Source organism: Marmota marmota, unplaced genomic scaffold (assembly GCF_001458135.2).
Source record: "Marmota marmota marmota unplaced genomic scaffold, marMar, whole genome shotgun sequence".
Taxonomy (NCBI): domain Eukaryota; kingdom Metazoa; phylum Chordata; class Mammalia; order Rodentia; family Sciuridae; genus Marmota; species Marmota marmota.
The window spans coordinates 9,918,041-9,933,180 of record NW_025999945.1 but is presented as its reverse complement, the minus strand read 5'-3'; the positions used below and the strand labels follow the sequence as shown (position 1 = coordinate 9,933,180).

The window sequence follows — 15,140 nt, the reverse complement described above, 5'->3', positions numbered from 1 at the left end:
ATTGGGAGAGGAACAAAAGCACTATGTTGGAAAAGAGAGGGACAGAGAGGATGGGGCCTCACAAAAAGATGAGCAAATGAAGACTCAGTGAAGAATTCCTAAAACAAACTATGCAAACATCATAATTTTGCATGGAAGAGGTATTTTAGTGTTTGCATGTCTTGCTATAGCCTTACATTTCCATCCAAAGCCAACTTACCATTTCCCAAGGCAAAGTCACTTCCTCCATTTTCATTAGGGCCCTATGTTCTTTTTGTCTCTTCAGCTTTGGAAGCATCTTTCACTTCCGTATCCTTCATCCCTCATGCCCAATGAGTCACAACTTCTACCATTTATTTCTTCAGCTCACTCTTAAATTCTTCATTTGTATTCCCAGCACTGACTGCTATCTGTACTGATAAACCTCCCTTCTCTACCTCTCCTGCCTGCAGCCATTTCTGCCTTCCTGCATTTGATTAGCAGGATAATATATTATTATTATTTTATTAATTCATTTTTATGGTACTGAAGATTGAATCCAGGACCTTGTGCATGCTACGTAAGCACTCGACCATGGAGCTCTCTTCCTAGCTATTTTAGACAGGGTCTCAAAAAGTTATTCAAACTGACCTCAAACTTGTGATCCTCTTGCCTCAGGCTCCCTAGTAGCAGGGTTACAGGCAATATGCCATCATGCCCAACAGGATAATATGTTATTAAAACGCTGCATATAGTATCTCCTCTTTAAAACAATAGTGAAAATTTATTAAGCTTTACTACATACAGGAACCAGGCTAAACTCTTCAAATGCAACATCTAAATTGATTTTCACAATAATATTATGAAGTCATTATGTTTCTTATTCTCACTTTATAGAAGATTAAAAATTGAATTAAGTAAATGGGAACATAGTTAGTAAATAGCAGAATCAGAATTTTAATATAAATTTGAATCCAAATTTCTTCCCATTCAAACCATCACCTTATTCATTACAACTTTTCCCTATCTCTAGATAAAAATTATAGCCCAGAATTCAAGAACACCCCAAATCTGGTTCCAACTTCACTTGATGATCTTTCCTTCACCACACCTTTTCAAAAATTCTGCTCTGGCTGAAGTGGCCTCTCATATCTCCCTGCACAACCCATGGATAGTTCTACCTCTAATCTTTTACTAAGTCCCTACAGCCTTGACTATCTCCTCTCCTCTTATTTAAGATCTACATTTAAATCATAGCTTAAGCCCCACTTCCCCCCACAAAGCCTTTCCCACCTCTTACTGATCTTCCTGTCTCAACTTATCTGTAACTTTATTCCATTAAAGTGATTTCTAATTTTTTAAAATATCAAATATTGCCATGGACCTTATTGAAAGGCAATATATATGATAGTGAATAGCATGAGTTTTAGAGGCAGTTATATTTGTGTTCCCATTTACTTGCTCATGACTCTAGAATAGTTAATTTTTCTAAATCTGTTTTTTCATCTATATGGGGAATGATAGTACCTACTTCATTTGTTCAGTGACTATTTTGAACAATCATTTGTGTCTGGCACTGTGCTGAACAGTGAGGATTTAAAAAGAGGCATGCTCCCGACCTCAAGGAGCTTACATCTTTGAGGCAGACAGACACGGATTAAATTATCAGTGTGTGATGTATGTAGCTCATTGTTACAGAAAGTAATGTGTGCATTTCATAGTAATCCTACCTAGTCTGTGCGAGAATTTGTCATGAAAGATTTTTCCTTCACCCAAGCTAAGGTTTGCAGGATAAAAACAGATTTGGCAGGCAGGGAGGACTTTCCATATTGAGGGAATGGTAAATCTGAAGAAGCATTCATATTGAAAAAATCAAGCAAGCCCAGTAAGGCTGAAGTCTCATCAAATGTTGTTGGGATTGAGATAGAATATGGTTCTGGTTATCTATCGGTATATAACAAACCACCCCCAAAATTAGTGGCTTGGAAAACATTTAATTTCCTTATGAATCTACAGTCTAGATAGGGCTCAGTAGAGACAGCTCATCTCTGTTCCACTCTATGTGAGCTAGGAATGGAGAAAGACAGAAAGAGCCAGGTAGAAGCTCTATCTTTTGTAACTATCTCTGAATTCTTAGCATTACTTCTACTACAGTCACTAGCATATCTAGCCAGATTCAGGGCAGGAATCAAAGGGCCAAATTACTATGGAGAAGTATCAGTGTCAAGTCATAAAAAGAGCATGCTTAATGGGAAATATTGGTGTGACCATTTGGGGAAATTGAAATCTGCTCAAAGTTATAAAGTATTATCAGAATGTACATTCATAGTTTATATTAGAAATATTACTTAATATTACCACCATCATCCTCTAATTTCCCTCCTCAACTCTCAGACCTACCATAGTGTTTGCTGTATTATCTGAATTACACAGGATTGATGCACATTTACATTTTCATTTTCATTGAAATAGCACATTTTACATATTGGGATCCAGAGGTTCATACATTTAGTAGGCACTGGGCATATGACAGAATATATAGTTGCTATTATTCTACATAGTCTTCTTCAGATTTTCAAGTTTAAGGATTGGCTTTTATATATCTATAACGCTGACATCGAGGACACTACCTTGCTCAGAAAGACACATAATAAATATTTGTGTCTTTTATTGTTGTTGAGCTATAATTGCTAATTTGAGATTTTCTGATCAGGTAGGTTTCCTTTCCTTTATTAAGATTTTTTTTTCCAGTACTATGATTGGACCCAGGGCCTCATACATGCCAGGCAAGCCTTCTACCACTGAGCTGCACTCCCAGCCCTTCTTATTTTATTCTGAGATTGGGTCTCCCTAAGTTGCCCGGTAGGATTCCAAATTCACTGCCAGCCTGAGCCTTGAACTTGGAATCCTATTTCCTCAGCTTCCTGAGTAACTGGGTTTACAGGCATGTGCCACCAGGTTTGAATTGTACTACCTGTTTTCATTCAGATCATGTGATCCATACTTAACACATATAACATATATTTTCTATTTATTCTCTTTCAGTAGCTGCTACTTCAAAATGAAAAACGGAATTTTTACATGAATGGACTGGTAGCAAAAAAATATGACATTCTTAGAAATGTTGGAACCAGAAGCTACTGCCTACACAATCCATGTGTTGGGGGAAGGGGGAGCCCCATCTTGCAGAACGATAAGTACTGCATAGTTATAAAATCTCACCAGGTTTGTGGCTTTAGGTTCTGTGCCTCTCTTCCTCGTGTGTTTAAAAAAAGGAGGGGGGATGCTAATAAGAGCAGAACAGTTTGTTGTAAGAGTAAAATGAAGCAAAAGATAAGAAGATACTAGGAATGGAAGAAAATGCTAATAAATGCCAAATACTAGTAGAAAGGAAATTGGATACAAGGTACAGATGTGTTAGATTTTAGAACAAAGTATATGTTTTTAGATAGTTATCGATTAGGACTGCAATATAGTATAATGTTAAATCATGAGGCTTCTTATCACTTTAAATTTTTTTGAGCCAGCGTTTTTACTGAAGTATAATTCAATTACATTTTGAAATAATTGAATTTACGATCATTTAACTTACCTTACAGCTTTTCAAGATCACATTCACTACACTGGGCAAAGCAGGATGAATCTATAATTTACTGTCGGGGATAGAAGGAGCCTTGAACTGATAAGGATATTTTTATCTACTGTTTTGGGCAAAAAATGTAAAATGAATGTGCACCGAGTGCCAAGGATTTTTTTCTAAAAAGGGCTCGCTGCAAAAGCCCAGAAGCATGCCAAATCAATTCAACAAATATTTAATTAGCGCCTGTGATTTCCAAGGCACGGTGTTGGGTAGTGAGGAAGAAGCAAAGATGAATAAAGGCTGATGCCAGAGGGAGACAAGACCTAAACCCATGAACTCGAGTGAAAAGCAGAGTAGGGCGTCATCATGTAGAAAGGCACGACGCAGGAAGAACTTGGTGGCACTTAAAATAATTTAACTTTAATTTTTCCTGCCTGAGGGTGTTTTTTTTCCCCTTCTCTCTTCTAAGATTCTATTTTGGATCCCTTTTCACATGTGCCAGGTCGCTTGTTGGCAGAGAATCCACGACCCCGTGAAATCTCTCCTACTCTCTATTCTTTCTTCCCTGGCAAATTAGATGAGTTCTTCTGCCACCAGCACTGCATTTGGAACAGAATCTATTGTGTGGGTGGTGAAACGATGGAAAGTTATTTTTGTTCTAATTATGAGAACCTGTTTTACAGAGGGGAGAGGGGAAAGGGAGAGGCTGATGTGAGGCTGAGATCGGGGCGAGGATGCTCTGAGGAGGCGTTACTAAGGTTACTAGAGAGAGGACGGCAGATGATAAGCAGGCATGGTTTTTTTCTAAAACGAGATATATTTGCAAATGACGGGCGTGGGCTGAGCTGCAGGCAGTGCTACACGGTACTACATGTTGGATTCCCTAGAGGGGAAAAGAAGGAGGCTCAGGAAAAAATTAGGAGCTGCGACGTTGGGAAAGCAGCTTCTGCTTCCCCTTCCGGGCCTTTTCTCCTTACGCTGTTGTTTCCCGGAGCTGCTCTGGCTGTAGCACGAGGTCGGCGCACCCGGAGCCGGTGCCTTTTAGGTGTGACACATGTCCGAGTCGGAGCGGAAGTGGCTTCCCGTCGGGATCCGTAGGGCGGTGGGGAGCTAGCGGCGGCAGCGACGGTGGCGGTGGTGGCAAAGCTCTGTTCACAGCGTACCGTGTCGGTCCTGCAGCGGTTGCTCAGTACCGGGCGGTAGCAGCAACTGCCACGACTCACGGGGAGAGCTTGGAAGAGCAGCGAGGAACGCCAGGAAAGGGGTGTGTCTGGAGGGACGTGATATATTTGGTGTCGAGAGAAGGACCTGAAACTTGTTCCTCGTAATAGTTGATTGCTTTTTTCTCTTTTGATAACAGATTCTGGAGACATTCGACGTCTCCGTTCTCTATTTTCTCGGCCCTTCTCAGTTTATTCGTAAACTGATGTGAGTGAGAGCTTTTTAGTGCAACCTCTGAGTTAAGGTGCGTATGGGGCGGATGAAGCCGTCAGAGGAAAAAGAAATGGGAGAGTGGGAGCCAGGTAGGAGGTGGTATGAGGGATGAGGGAACAAGATGATGATATTCAAGTTAACGTTTACAAGGTTTATGGTACTAGACACTGTTCTGAAACCCTTTAGATGTGGTAATTCATTTAGTTTTTTGAGGTTGGTACTCTCAATTAGTCTTATTTTACAAATGGTGAAACGGAGGCTTATTATTTATACCTCATAGCAACCTAGAAGTTAAGGAACATGTCCAGAGAAAGGCAAATGAAAAATGTAGAGCGAGTCTTTGAATTATGGCAGGCCGGTTTTAGAACACATTTCCTGGCTCCACACTGTGGTTTTTTGCCATCAAGATATGAAGAAAGTGAGGATATAGGACTAGGAGTAAAAGGGTGGTATAGCTTGAACAGATATAGTAAGATGACAGGAACTAGAAGTTGATGTAACGGGTATGCAATCCAGGTGTGAAGGCAGGGTAGGGTTGAAACTGTGGTCTTCTAACCACCATTTCCAATCTTGTCTGGGGTCTCCTACTCTATAGAATTCTGCAGGGTAGGGAAGAGAAGTATACACTTGCACACCTAAGTTTGAAAATAGAATTACAGAAAGATAATTGACTTATAGAATTTAATGATTATTTGACGTATATACCTTATTTAATAGATGAAGCCCAAAGAGATGAAATGAATTATTTACAATAGTTAAACTTAGAAACATCTTCTGTTGTAGATCCAATGTAATGAAGTTCAGGGAGTTGTTTCCTCTTTTTTTCTGCTGTACTTGCTGTCATGAATATTAAAGTTTCAAAAAATTGGAGTCTTCTGACCTAGACTGGTTACTTTAAGCCATGAGTTGAATACTTATGATATCAAATAGTCAAATAATCCATCCATCCACCATTAATGTGAGTCCCAAACATGATGCTGGAAGCAGAAGCTTCTTCCAGTGCGATTGTCTTCTTCCATGAGAGCTGAGGTCTTTCAGCATTTCTAAGAATGTCAATTTAAAAATGAACGGAAACAAAACTAAGCTAAAGGGTAAGGTAGTTCAACTTGAAGAATCTTAAAATGGAAATCTCCACTTATGTTGAAAAAAAATTTTTTTTCATCAACTGATAGTGTACCATTCACAAATACAGTAATTCTAACCTTATTCCAGTGATACAATTTGGAATACTTGAAATTGTGAGCTTGAAAATCAAGTAAATCAGCTTAACCACATATTTGTGTTGTAGAATTAATTTATTTAACTTTGTCTTTGATTTTTTTTTCATCCTTGAAATGGAGAATAGTTTCTAATAGTTGCAGAATCACAGTCATTTTTATAAAGTGTCTGGGACAAAGGCAGTCTTACATTATTTTAGAAGAGCATTCTGATAAATGAATTGTTGGGCAGTTTTATCATTGTGTGAACATGGTAGTGTACTAGCATACCTAGGCTTTAATGATATAACCTATTGTTTCTAGGCTACAAATTTATATAGTATTTAATGTTATAAGCTGTTATATTTTGCTGGTATTTATGTACCTAAACATGTAAACACAGAAAAAGTACAGTAAAAATACTTGATAAGAGGAATTTTTCAACCCTTATAATCTTATGAGACTGTTGTCATATGTGGTCTGCTTTAGGGTGCATGATTGTACACAGTAACCGTCATGAGTTAAATAAAAGTGACTCAGTCCCCTTGCAGTTTCTGGGCCTGGTTTTTAATGGAAAGGCCAAAGAGTAACTTCCCTTGTTCTCCTAATGTCAATTAAAGGTGAAAAATATTGATGCATTTTTCTGAAGGGTAAGTTTGTTATTTCAAAGTGAATCCAAATTTTACATGGCTGAAGAGCCCATGAACAGTGGGCATACCATGATCTTTTAAAACTATTGTAGTTAAGATCTCTGATTTTTTTTTTAAACTGTCCCGTTTCCTGAACAATTAGAAACTTAGGTTCTAAGTAACTGACTTTATATTCTTCTGCAGATGCATGGGCATGGAGGCTATGACTCTGATTTTAGTGATGATGAACACGGCGGAGAATCTAGTAAGAAGAAAAAAAGGTAATTTTTTATTGATCAGTATTTTACATCCTTTCTATGTTGCTATGATGTTGCGCGCGACTTCTTGCCCGCAAGAAAGACGCAACCCAAGAATCTTCTTTCAGCAACTTTTTATTCAGGCCCCTGATAGTTCTTCTTCCTTTCTCGGATGCCCCTCCCAGCCTTAATAAAGCATCTCAAGCCCCAATGCAAAGCAGCCACGTGGAGCTTTCTCATAGAGTGATGAAAAGTCATGCGCCAACTCTCCCAAACAAGGAGTTGTTTGTCACAGACCACAGCGGAGCCAGCGCCATCGTGTAATGGTGACCATAATTTGCATAAACGGCAGAAGCGGCTCACCACAGTTCCCCCTTTCTGTTTTCTTAAAACAATACAGGCGAGAGTAGAGGTCCTATCCCACTGTGCAGAAGTGGCTGCATAGTATGGCTCAGTCTTAAGGAGGGCCCTTCCCCAGATCCGAGACCATATCAGCCGACGCCTTTTTTCGTGGGGCGGGGAGTGGACGCGTCTAACCCGCATGCAATAGGACATGCTCTCCTTGAGGTCCATGTCAAGGATCACTCAAGTGCAGTACTTTGCCTCGCATCCTGTATCGTGGCGATGNCCATTTTCCAAAGGGGTATCACCCCACCCTCTAATATGCCCTGCTCAGAAGCAAAGTCAAGATCTTTGCCTAATTTATCCCAACTAGGTACAGTAAGGCTGCCCGAAAATGCAAACCACGGTGCAGCGATATCTACCTTCTGTAAAAATCTCTGTAAAGTACTATGTTTCACCTCCAGACCCTTAGAACGTAACAGGCCATCTAGGGCCAGAAGAAGCGGACTGGAAGGTGCGGCACCCATGACACAACAACAAAAGAAGCACAAAAACAACAACAAAATGACACAACAAGAGAAACACAGAAAACAAAAGCGAAAGTAAAAACGAAAGTACACAATGCAGCTGCTGCCCCGCTTTGGTCGCGGATCCCACTTACTTGGGACGATTTCCCGCTTTGATTGCGGATCCCACTTACCTGGGACTACGGTGCACCCCCCTGACTGCTGAAAGTTCTGAGTTCCCGGGTTTCGGCACCACTTGTTGCGCGCGACTTCTTGCCCGCAAGAAAGACGCAACCCAAGAATCTTCTTTCAGCAACTTTTTATTCAGGCCCCTGATAGTTCTTCTTCCTTTCTCGGATGCCCCTCCCAGCCTTAATAAAGCATCTCAAGCCCCAATGCAAAGCAGCCACGTGGAGCTTTCTCATAGAGTGATGAAAAGTCATGCGCCAACTCTCCCAAACAAGGAGTTGTTTGTCACAGACCACAGCGGAGCCAGCGCCATCGTGTAATGGTGACCATAATTTGCATAAACGGCAGAAGCGGCTCACCACACTATGAGGTATAAATAATATTAGGTTTGGGATCATGCTTACATGTGAAGCCAACTGCTTAGTGAATGAATTTTTATTCATTAAGCTACAATAAATTGATTCAAAATTGGAGAACAGTTTGGGGAAAAATAAAAAGTCTGTACTGTAAAGGGGTTATTGAAATGGAAGGGGGGAAAATGAAAGGTTTCAGATTTCTCTATTGCATGTAGTTTTCAACTGTTAAAGACTATACTTGCAAATGTCATAGCACAGAGGGGTTGGTTGGTTCTTTCTTGCTAGTACTTGCCATCAAAATGAAGATAGTGTGCAGAAAAGTATTATAATTATGGGAGGGTTCTTTTGTTTAAGAAACTTAACTGTAATAAGATTAAGGTGGTAGCTAGGTGGTAGCTAGGTACGGTGGTGCACACCTGTAATCCCAGCAGCTCAGGAGGCTGAGGCAGGAGAATTGCAAGTTCAAAGCCAGCCTCAGCAATTTAGCAAGGCCCTGTCTTTAAATAAAATATAAAAAAGTGTTGGGGATGTGGCTCAGTGACTAAGTGCCCCTGGATTCAATCCCTGGTACAAAAAAAAAAAAAAAAAAGATTAAGGTTAAGGAGATGTAAAATGTCTCATTAAACATCAGTGTGTCTTTTTTAAGTTGACTTGACTTCTGGGGGCAGGACTGTGGCTTGTTGGTGAAGTGCTTGCCTAGCATGTATAAGGCCATGGGTTTGATATCCAGCACCACATGCACACACACAAAAAAACAACTTGAATTCTTTAAAGCATGTTTAATTATGAAAATATAAAAATATTAGGAAATACTCTAAGAAAAATTAGCTCTTAATAATTTTTTTTATTAATACACCAGGGCAACCGAAGATGATTTACTGCTCAAAAAGCCATTTCAGAAAGAAAAACATGGAAAGGTGGCTCATAAGCAAGTTGCAGCAGAATTGCTGGATAGGTATGGTATTTCAAAGTAAATTACATTCTTTGTTCTAAGATGTTTTATAAACTTGGACTAAGGGCTTGGATTATATTAGTTAGGATATATAGACATTTGAATTTGCTTAAAATAAAAATTTCTTTAACAGGGAAGAAGCAAGAAACAGAAGGTTTCATCTCATAGCTATGGATGCTGTATCCTTTTTAAATTTCTAGATTTTTATAACTAGTAGAATATTTTAAAATTTGCTTTGTTATTTTTGTTTCATAAAATTTTGTGAAGTTAAATAGGCCTTTTTATGTTTAGGGTTAAGTGTTTATTGATGTAGAATTTTGCCACTTATACTTTTGGGTATAATTCTCTTTTCCTAACACAGGAAATACTTAGAGACAAAAACAGTGAAATGTATTACTGTCATTCTGTATATAGGCTTATAAATCCATGAACCTGCAGATATTTTTTCCAACTTGATTTTGTCAAATTTTTAAATTCCCTTTTCTACACTTCCTTATCTTTAGTCTCATTTTAATTTATTCTCTTCCTACCTGGTTCTTGGCTATCTAAGTTCTCTGCAGAACTTGTATTTAAAATTAGATCGTTTGTAGACTGTCCCCAGGCCTGCTGTAGCTATAATTCTCAAATGTGACTGGAGGCTATTGATAAGCTGTTAACTTGCTTCCTTTTGTAGTATGTTTCAACTTAATTTTTTAAATAAGACTGTGGCTCCTTACAGTACCTGGCTATCCATATTACTGCAGGGAATATTGGAGAATGAAAGGGAGACCAAGCAAGATCTGAAGTATTTCTGTGTATTTATTGTTAAGGTCAGGATTGGAAGAACAAGGCAATATAATATCACTTTAATACACCCCTTACCTATAGTCATCCTTTTCACTTTGTTATCATTCTGATTCTTTTTTAAGTTATAGAAATTCCATTTGACCCTTATTTATTTATTCCTTTTACCTCCTAGCCTAATAGCTTGGTGTTCCTGTGAATCTCGTTGGCTACTTGTTCCATTAGCATTTGAACATCTGGTCTGTCTTCTCTAACACCATCAAGGTGTTGGGGCATTTAGCATGTGAAAGTGAAAGTGTAGGCATTCCTTTTCTGGAAGAGGTTGAAGGGGGACCATAGATTTTTCTGTTTTTTTTTGTTGTTGTTGTTGTTGTTGTTGTTATTGTTGGAGTAGTTATTATCCAAAAATTTATCGATCTCACTAGGCTGACTCTCAGTTGTTTGGTTAGAGAAGACAGCTTTTGTTGAGGCTATTTAGTCTTTGTCTAATGGTTGTTTCTAGGGTGCCAGTTTTACTTCCAAATCTGGGATATGTGAGACTGAATGAAAACCCAGGAAACATACAACCTGAGGTCCCTACTTGATGTACCTTCTTCTCTCCAACTTTCAGAGTCTTACTATATTTGTTTTATAATATTCCAGATTTTTAGTTGTTGTTAGTGTGAGGAATATGAAAAAATATATCTCTGTCTGTTTCATCTTCCCCAAAGCAAAAGTCCTACCCACCACCTGTTTTTGGACATAAAAAAATTGTATTGGAACATAGCCTTGCTTATTCATTTATATGTTGTCCATGATTGCCTTTCTGCTAGAAATGCAGAGCTGAGTATTTACAACAGAGACCAAATGACTTACAGTGCCTGCAATATTTTCCATCTAGCTTTTTACAGAAAAAGTTTGGTGATTCCAGCTCTAATGATATTTAAGTGTCTTAACATAGTTACAGGAGCAGTTAGGATAGTTCAAGAGCTAGAACTGTGATTTCCAGATATCTATCTGGCTTGCTCTCATTCCCTTTCTCTCTCTCTTTCTCTCTTTCTTAGAAACATCAGCTGCTTTGTTATCAGTTTTGGAAGTTTCATTCTGATTGTTTTTTATTAAAACACATTATGATTGGGGCTGGGACTGTAGCTCAGTAGTTGAGCGCTTGCCTATCATGCATGAGGCAATGGGTTCGACCCTCAGCATCACATAAATATAAACAAATAAAATAAAGGCATTCTGTCCATCTACAACTACAAGAAATATTAAAAAAAACACATTGTGATCAATTAAATTACTATATATCTTTAATATAATAGGATGTAGTCACAGACAATATTACAGAAGGCAAAGCCAACTCTGCTGGTTCTAGAGGGAGTGCTGCTGAGCTTTTTTAAAACAAAAAGTAATGCTCATTTTATCTTCATATACTATACTGAAAATACACATGGTTGCATGGATTCTTTAAATATTAAGAGAAAGTATAAAAAGTAATATCTGATTTCTTATATTTAATTTTTAAAAAGCTTTAGATTAGCACTTAGTATTATAGAAGTTAAGTTTTCTACTTAAAGGTTTTATCATTACTAACATAACTGAAGTATATTTTTTAATGAAAGATAAATTCTGCTTCTTACCTTTAACTTTAGAAGGCATAAATTATTCATTTTTATATTATGATTATTAGAGTGATTGGTGGTATTGGGTTGCTGGCAGTCCTGCAGTAGGAAGCTCTCTTTCTCCCCGATGGTGATGTGTTTTATCACAGAGTAATATGTATTTGAAAAATATTCCAAACATTACATTATACGTAATATATGCTTGGAAAAGTATCCAATAGAAAGTAAAAGCTCTTCTAATTTAGTCGTCACTTTCATTATGTACCCTCCTGAGTTCTTTGAATGTGTGAGCGAGCATATATCGTACATACTTGCATACTTTTGGAGGATAAATAGACTTAGTAATATGACACAGAATGATTCCTATGTGAATAAAATCCTTAATATTTTTAAATTTCAGTATCAAAGGCATACAAAGTTTGTAAATGACTATATTTTATACTATGGTGGCAAAAGGGAAGACTTCAGGCGTTTAGGGTAAGTATCATAGAATGGGAGGGGAAGTATGGATGACTTCAAATACCCATAGTTATTGTGTCTTCTGATTTTATCATTCTTTCCCTGCTTTCTGTTCCAGTTTCCTTGACATAAGGTGGAGAGGCCATCCACACCTTCTAGCTAAGGGCTCCTCATGAATCCTATTTCCTTGGCAGTAGGCCTCGTACCACCTGGCCATAACAGTATATATGAGAAATACTCATGTGTCTTATTGGCAAAGATTTTTGAAACTATTAAATTTTAGACCTTAGTGTTTAGAATTGCTTTTTAAAGGAAGGGTAAACAAGAAAGCTCACTACAGAATTTCCCATCTGTCAGAGCCTCTTTGCCTTCCATGGGTTTTTTTCCATCAGTGACTTAATTTTTCTGAGTTAGTACTATTTCATCTATTCTAAATTTGAAAGATCCTATCCTTACTAACTCATCCTAGGAACTGGTAATGACATGAGGTAACTTTTTAAACAATTTGATCTCAGTAGAGTGGTATTACTGATTAGTTAGATTCCAAAACTTATTTTCATTCACCTTCTCTTATTTTAGTGCTTATTCCGTCTCATGCTAACTTTAGTAACTTAGCACCCTTTGTGTATTTGAAACTTTAGTAGAATGGATGGATTCTTTTGTCCATTTAACTTATTCTATAGCAGTACTCTTCATAGGTACCTTTTAAAAATATTGAAATAGTTTTTATAAATATACATATACATACACACATAAAACTATTTTTATGTATACATTTATTCACATTTTCAAAAATTTTGCAACACTATTTAACCTCCTCAATTTGACTAATTTTGTTTGTGTAGTAAATTGAAACTGTTTTATTTTGCAGGGAAAATGATAAGACAGACTTGGATGTTATACGAGAAAACCATAGATTCCTATGGAATGAAGAGGATGAAATGGAGATGACTTGGTAATTTTAGCCATCAGAGTCATGGTGCATCAAATGTTTTAGTCCTGTCTTTCTTGTTTTGTGTTTTCTTAGCTGTCACTTATCCAAGGCTTTCAGCCTCTTCATAGGATCGTTCTGAATCAAAGACATAAAGCCATATTTAGCATTCTTGAATCTGAGTTGGTTCCTTTGGTGGTTGTGGCAGTTTTAACTGACTTCTTGTTTGACTTAGTCTTAAAAAAATAACTTTTTTATGATATTATGTGTTGTCTTGCGATTTTCTGTTATGTTCTTCTTTTAAACATTTTTAAATGATTTGGGAAAAAATAATACCTGAAAATGTTTTTTAAAATCCAAACATTACAGGGTAAAAAATGAAGAGTAGCTGGGTGCCATGGCACACATCTGTAATCCCAGTGGCTCAGGAGGCTGAGGCATGTGGTGAGGTGCTAAACAACTCAGTGAGACCCTGTCTTTAAATAAAATACAAAATAGGGCTGGGAATGTGGTTCAGTGGTTGAGTGCCCCTGGATTCACTCTCCAATACCAATAAAAGGAAGAGTAATTCACCTTATCATTTCCAATTGTCAGTTTATCAATTTTCACTCCCCAAGAAAGCCACTTCAGTAATTTATATCCAGATATTCTGTGCACATGGAAGTAATAGACCTCTTTTAAAACATTACTATTTTATATCTGTTATTTTTTTTTGACATTGCTTCCAAGTAGCAAACTATGGTTAGATTTCTAAATGTAAAATACTCATTTTTTTTAATGTATCCAGGGAGAAGAGACTTGCAAAGAAATATTACGATAAACTATTCAAGGAATACTGCATAGGAGATCTCAGTAGATACAAAGAAAATAAGGTATGTCCTCTAAATACAGAAGGAAGTTCTTATTCAAATATGGTCTTAATTTTTATTATACTATCATGACCCACATTATTCTTTTAAAGATGCTATTTCTAGTCTAGGTTGTCTTGCACCTATGGAGTATCATTTTGACCATGAGATTTTTACAAAGGGCCTGTGGAATTTATAAAGGACAAGAGTGCTTTTTCTTTTTGAGCTGAGGCATGAAAAGCCTAAAATTAAACACAAGTGGCTCTTGGATCCTGTTTCATCTTGACTCTGGTCTAGACCCCTTAGTGATTATGATGGATGGTTTAATACTGTGGAATGATTCTTGTTTCATAGATTTATGTTTCAAAATGACAGATATTTTTTAATTGATTACCATTTATAAAGTGCCAGATGCACATCTTTTATTATATAAATATGCCTATTCTAGTAAAATTAACTTTTCCATCTATGCTTATTAGTAGTGGCAGATTTCCATACTCACTTTACATCTTACTTTAGTAAATATTAAAGTTATATTTATTTCTAAATCAACTTTAAATTTATATCTAAGAAGGTGACCCAGGAACAGATGATCTTAGTTGGAAATGTGAGAGGAGAGGGAATGCTGCATAAATATATGTTATGAATAATGTATGTTTATATTATATTAAGGAAGACAACCTATTTTAAAAGCTGTATTAAATTTATGTATCATAGAGATTTCTTTTTCATTTAAATAGTTTGACCTTATTAGAATTAGGATTAGTTTAACAATATTTTCAGTGTGCCTTTAATATATGTTGCTTCTCAATTTCTTATAGACAATAATAATATTCATTTTGTATAACCCTGTTTACAAACCATGTGCTTTGTGTATCCCAGAGTCTTCTCAGTTTTTTATGAATTAGTTATGGTTCTCATTAATATCTCTCATCTTTGTGCCAGCCAATTTCCACAACTCGTCCAAAGAGCACAACAATTAGAATTACCTGAGTTTATAGATTACAAATCAAGTATGAAATACTGTCTTTCTAGGAGCATGTAACAAAGCAGCTTTTTCAACCCTAGCTCATTTATGGATTTTTCTTCATATTTATTGAAATTGGACTGAAAAGTTGA

At 37.1% G+C, this 15,140-nt stretch overlaps 1 protein-coding gene across 4 annotated transcripts in view; it reads left to right on the top strand.

The window, feature by feature from the left end:
- Positions 1–4,585: 4,585 nt before the first annotated feature.
- Positions 4,586–15,140, top strand: part of LOC107154493 (protein FRA10AC1) — a 31,508-nt gene continuing 20,953 nt past the window's right edge. For 2 of the 4 annotated variants that reach the window (XR_007347069.1, XM_015500134.2), the window contains exons 1-8: positions 4,587–4,802; positions 4,899–5,003; positions 7,002–7,078; positions 9,307–9,402; positions 9,533–9,578; positions 12,184–12,260; positions 13,114–13,197; positions 13,961–14,045. Coding sequence is in view for 3 of the 4 variants with exons in the window: in XM_015500134.2 (XP_015355620.1) it covers positions 7,002–7,078; positions 9,307–9,402; positions 9,533–9,578; positions 12,184–12,260; positions 13,114–13,197; positions 13,961–14,045 (465 nt within the window). In the remaining variant the exon portion in view is untranslated. Of the gene's footprint in view, positions 4,803–4,898; positions 5,004–7,001; positions 7,079–9,306; positions 9,403–9,532; positions 9,579–12,183; positions 12,261–13,113; positions 13,198–13,960; positions 14,046–15,140 lie in introns of all 4 variants that reach the window. The other 2 variants (XM_048801770.1, XM_048801769.1) reach the window with 2 other exon arrangements.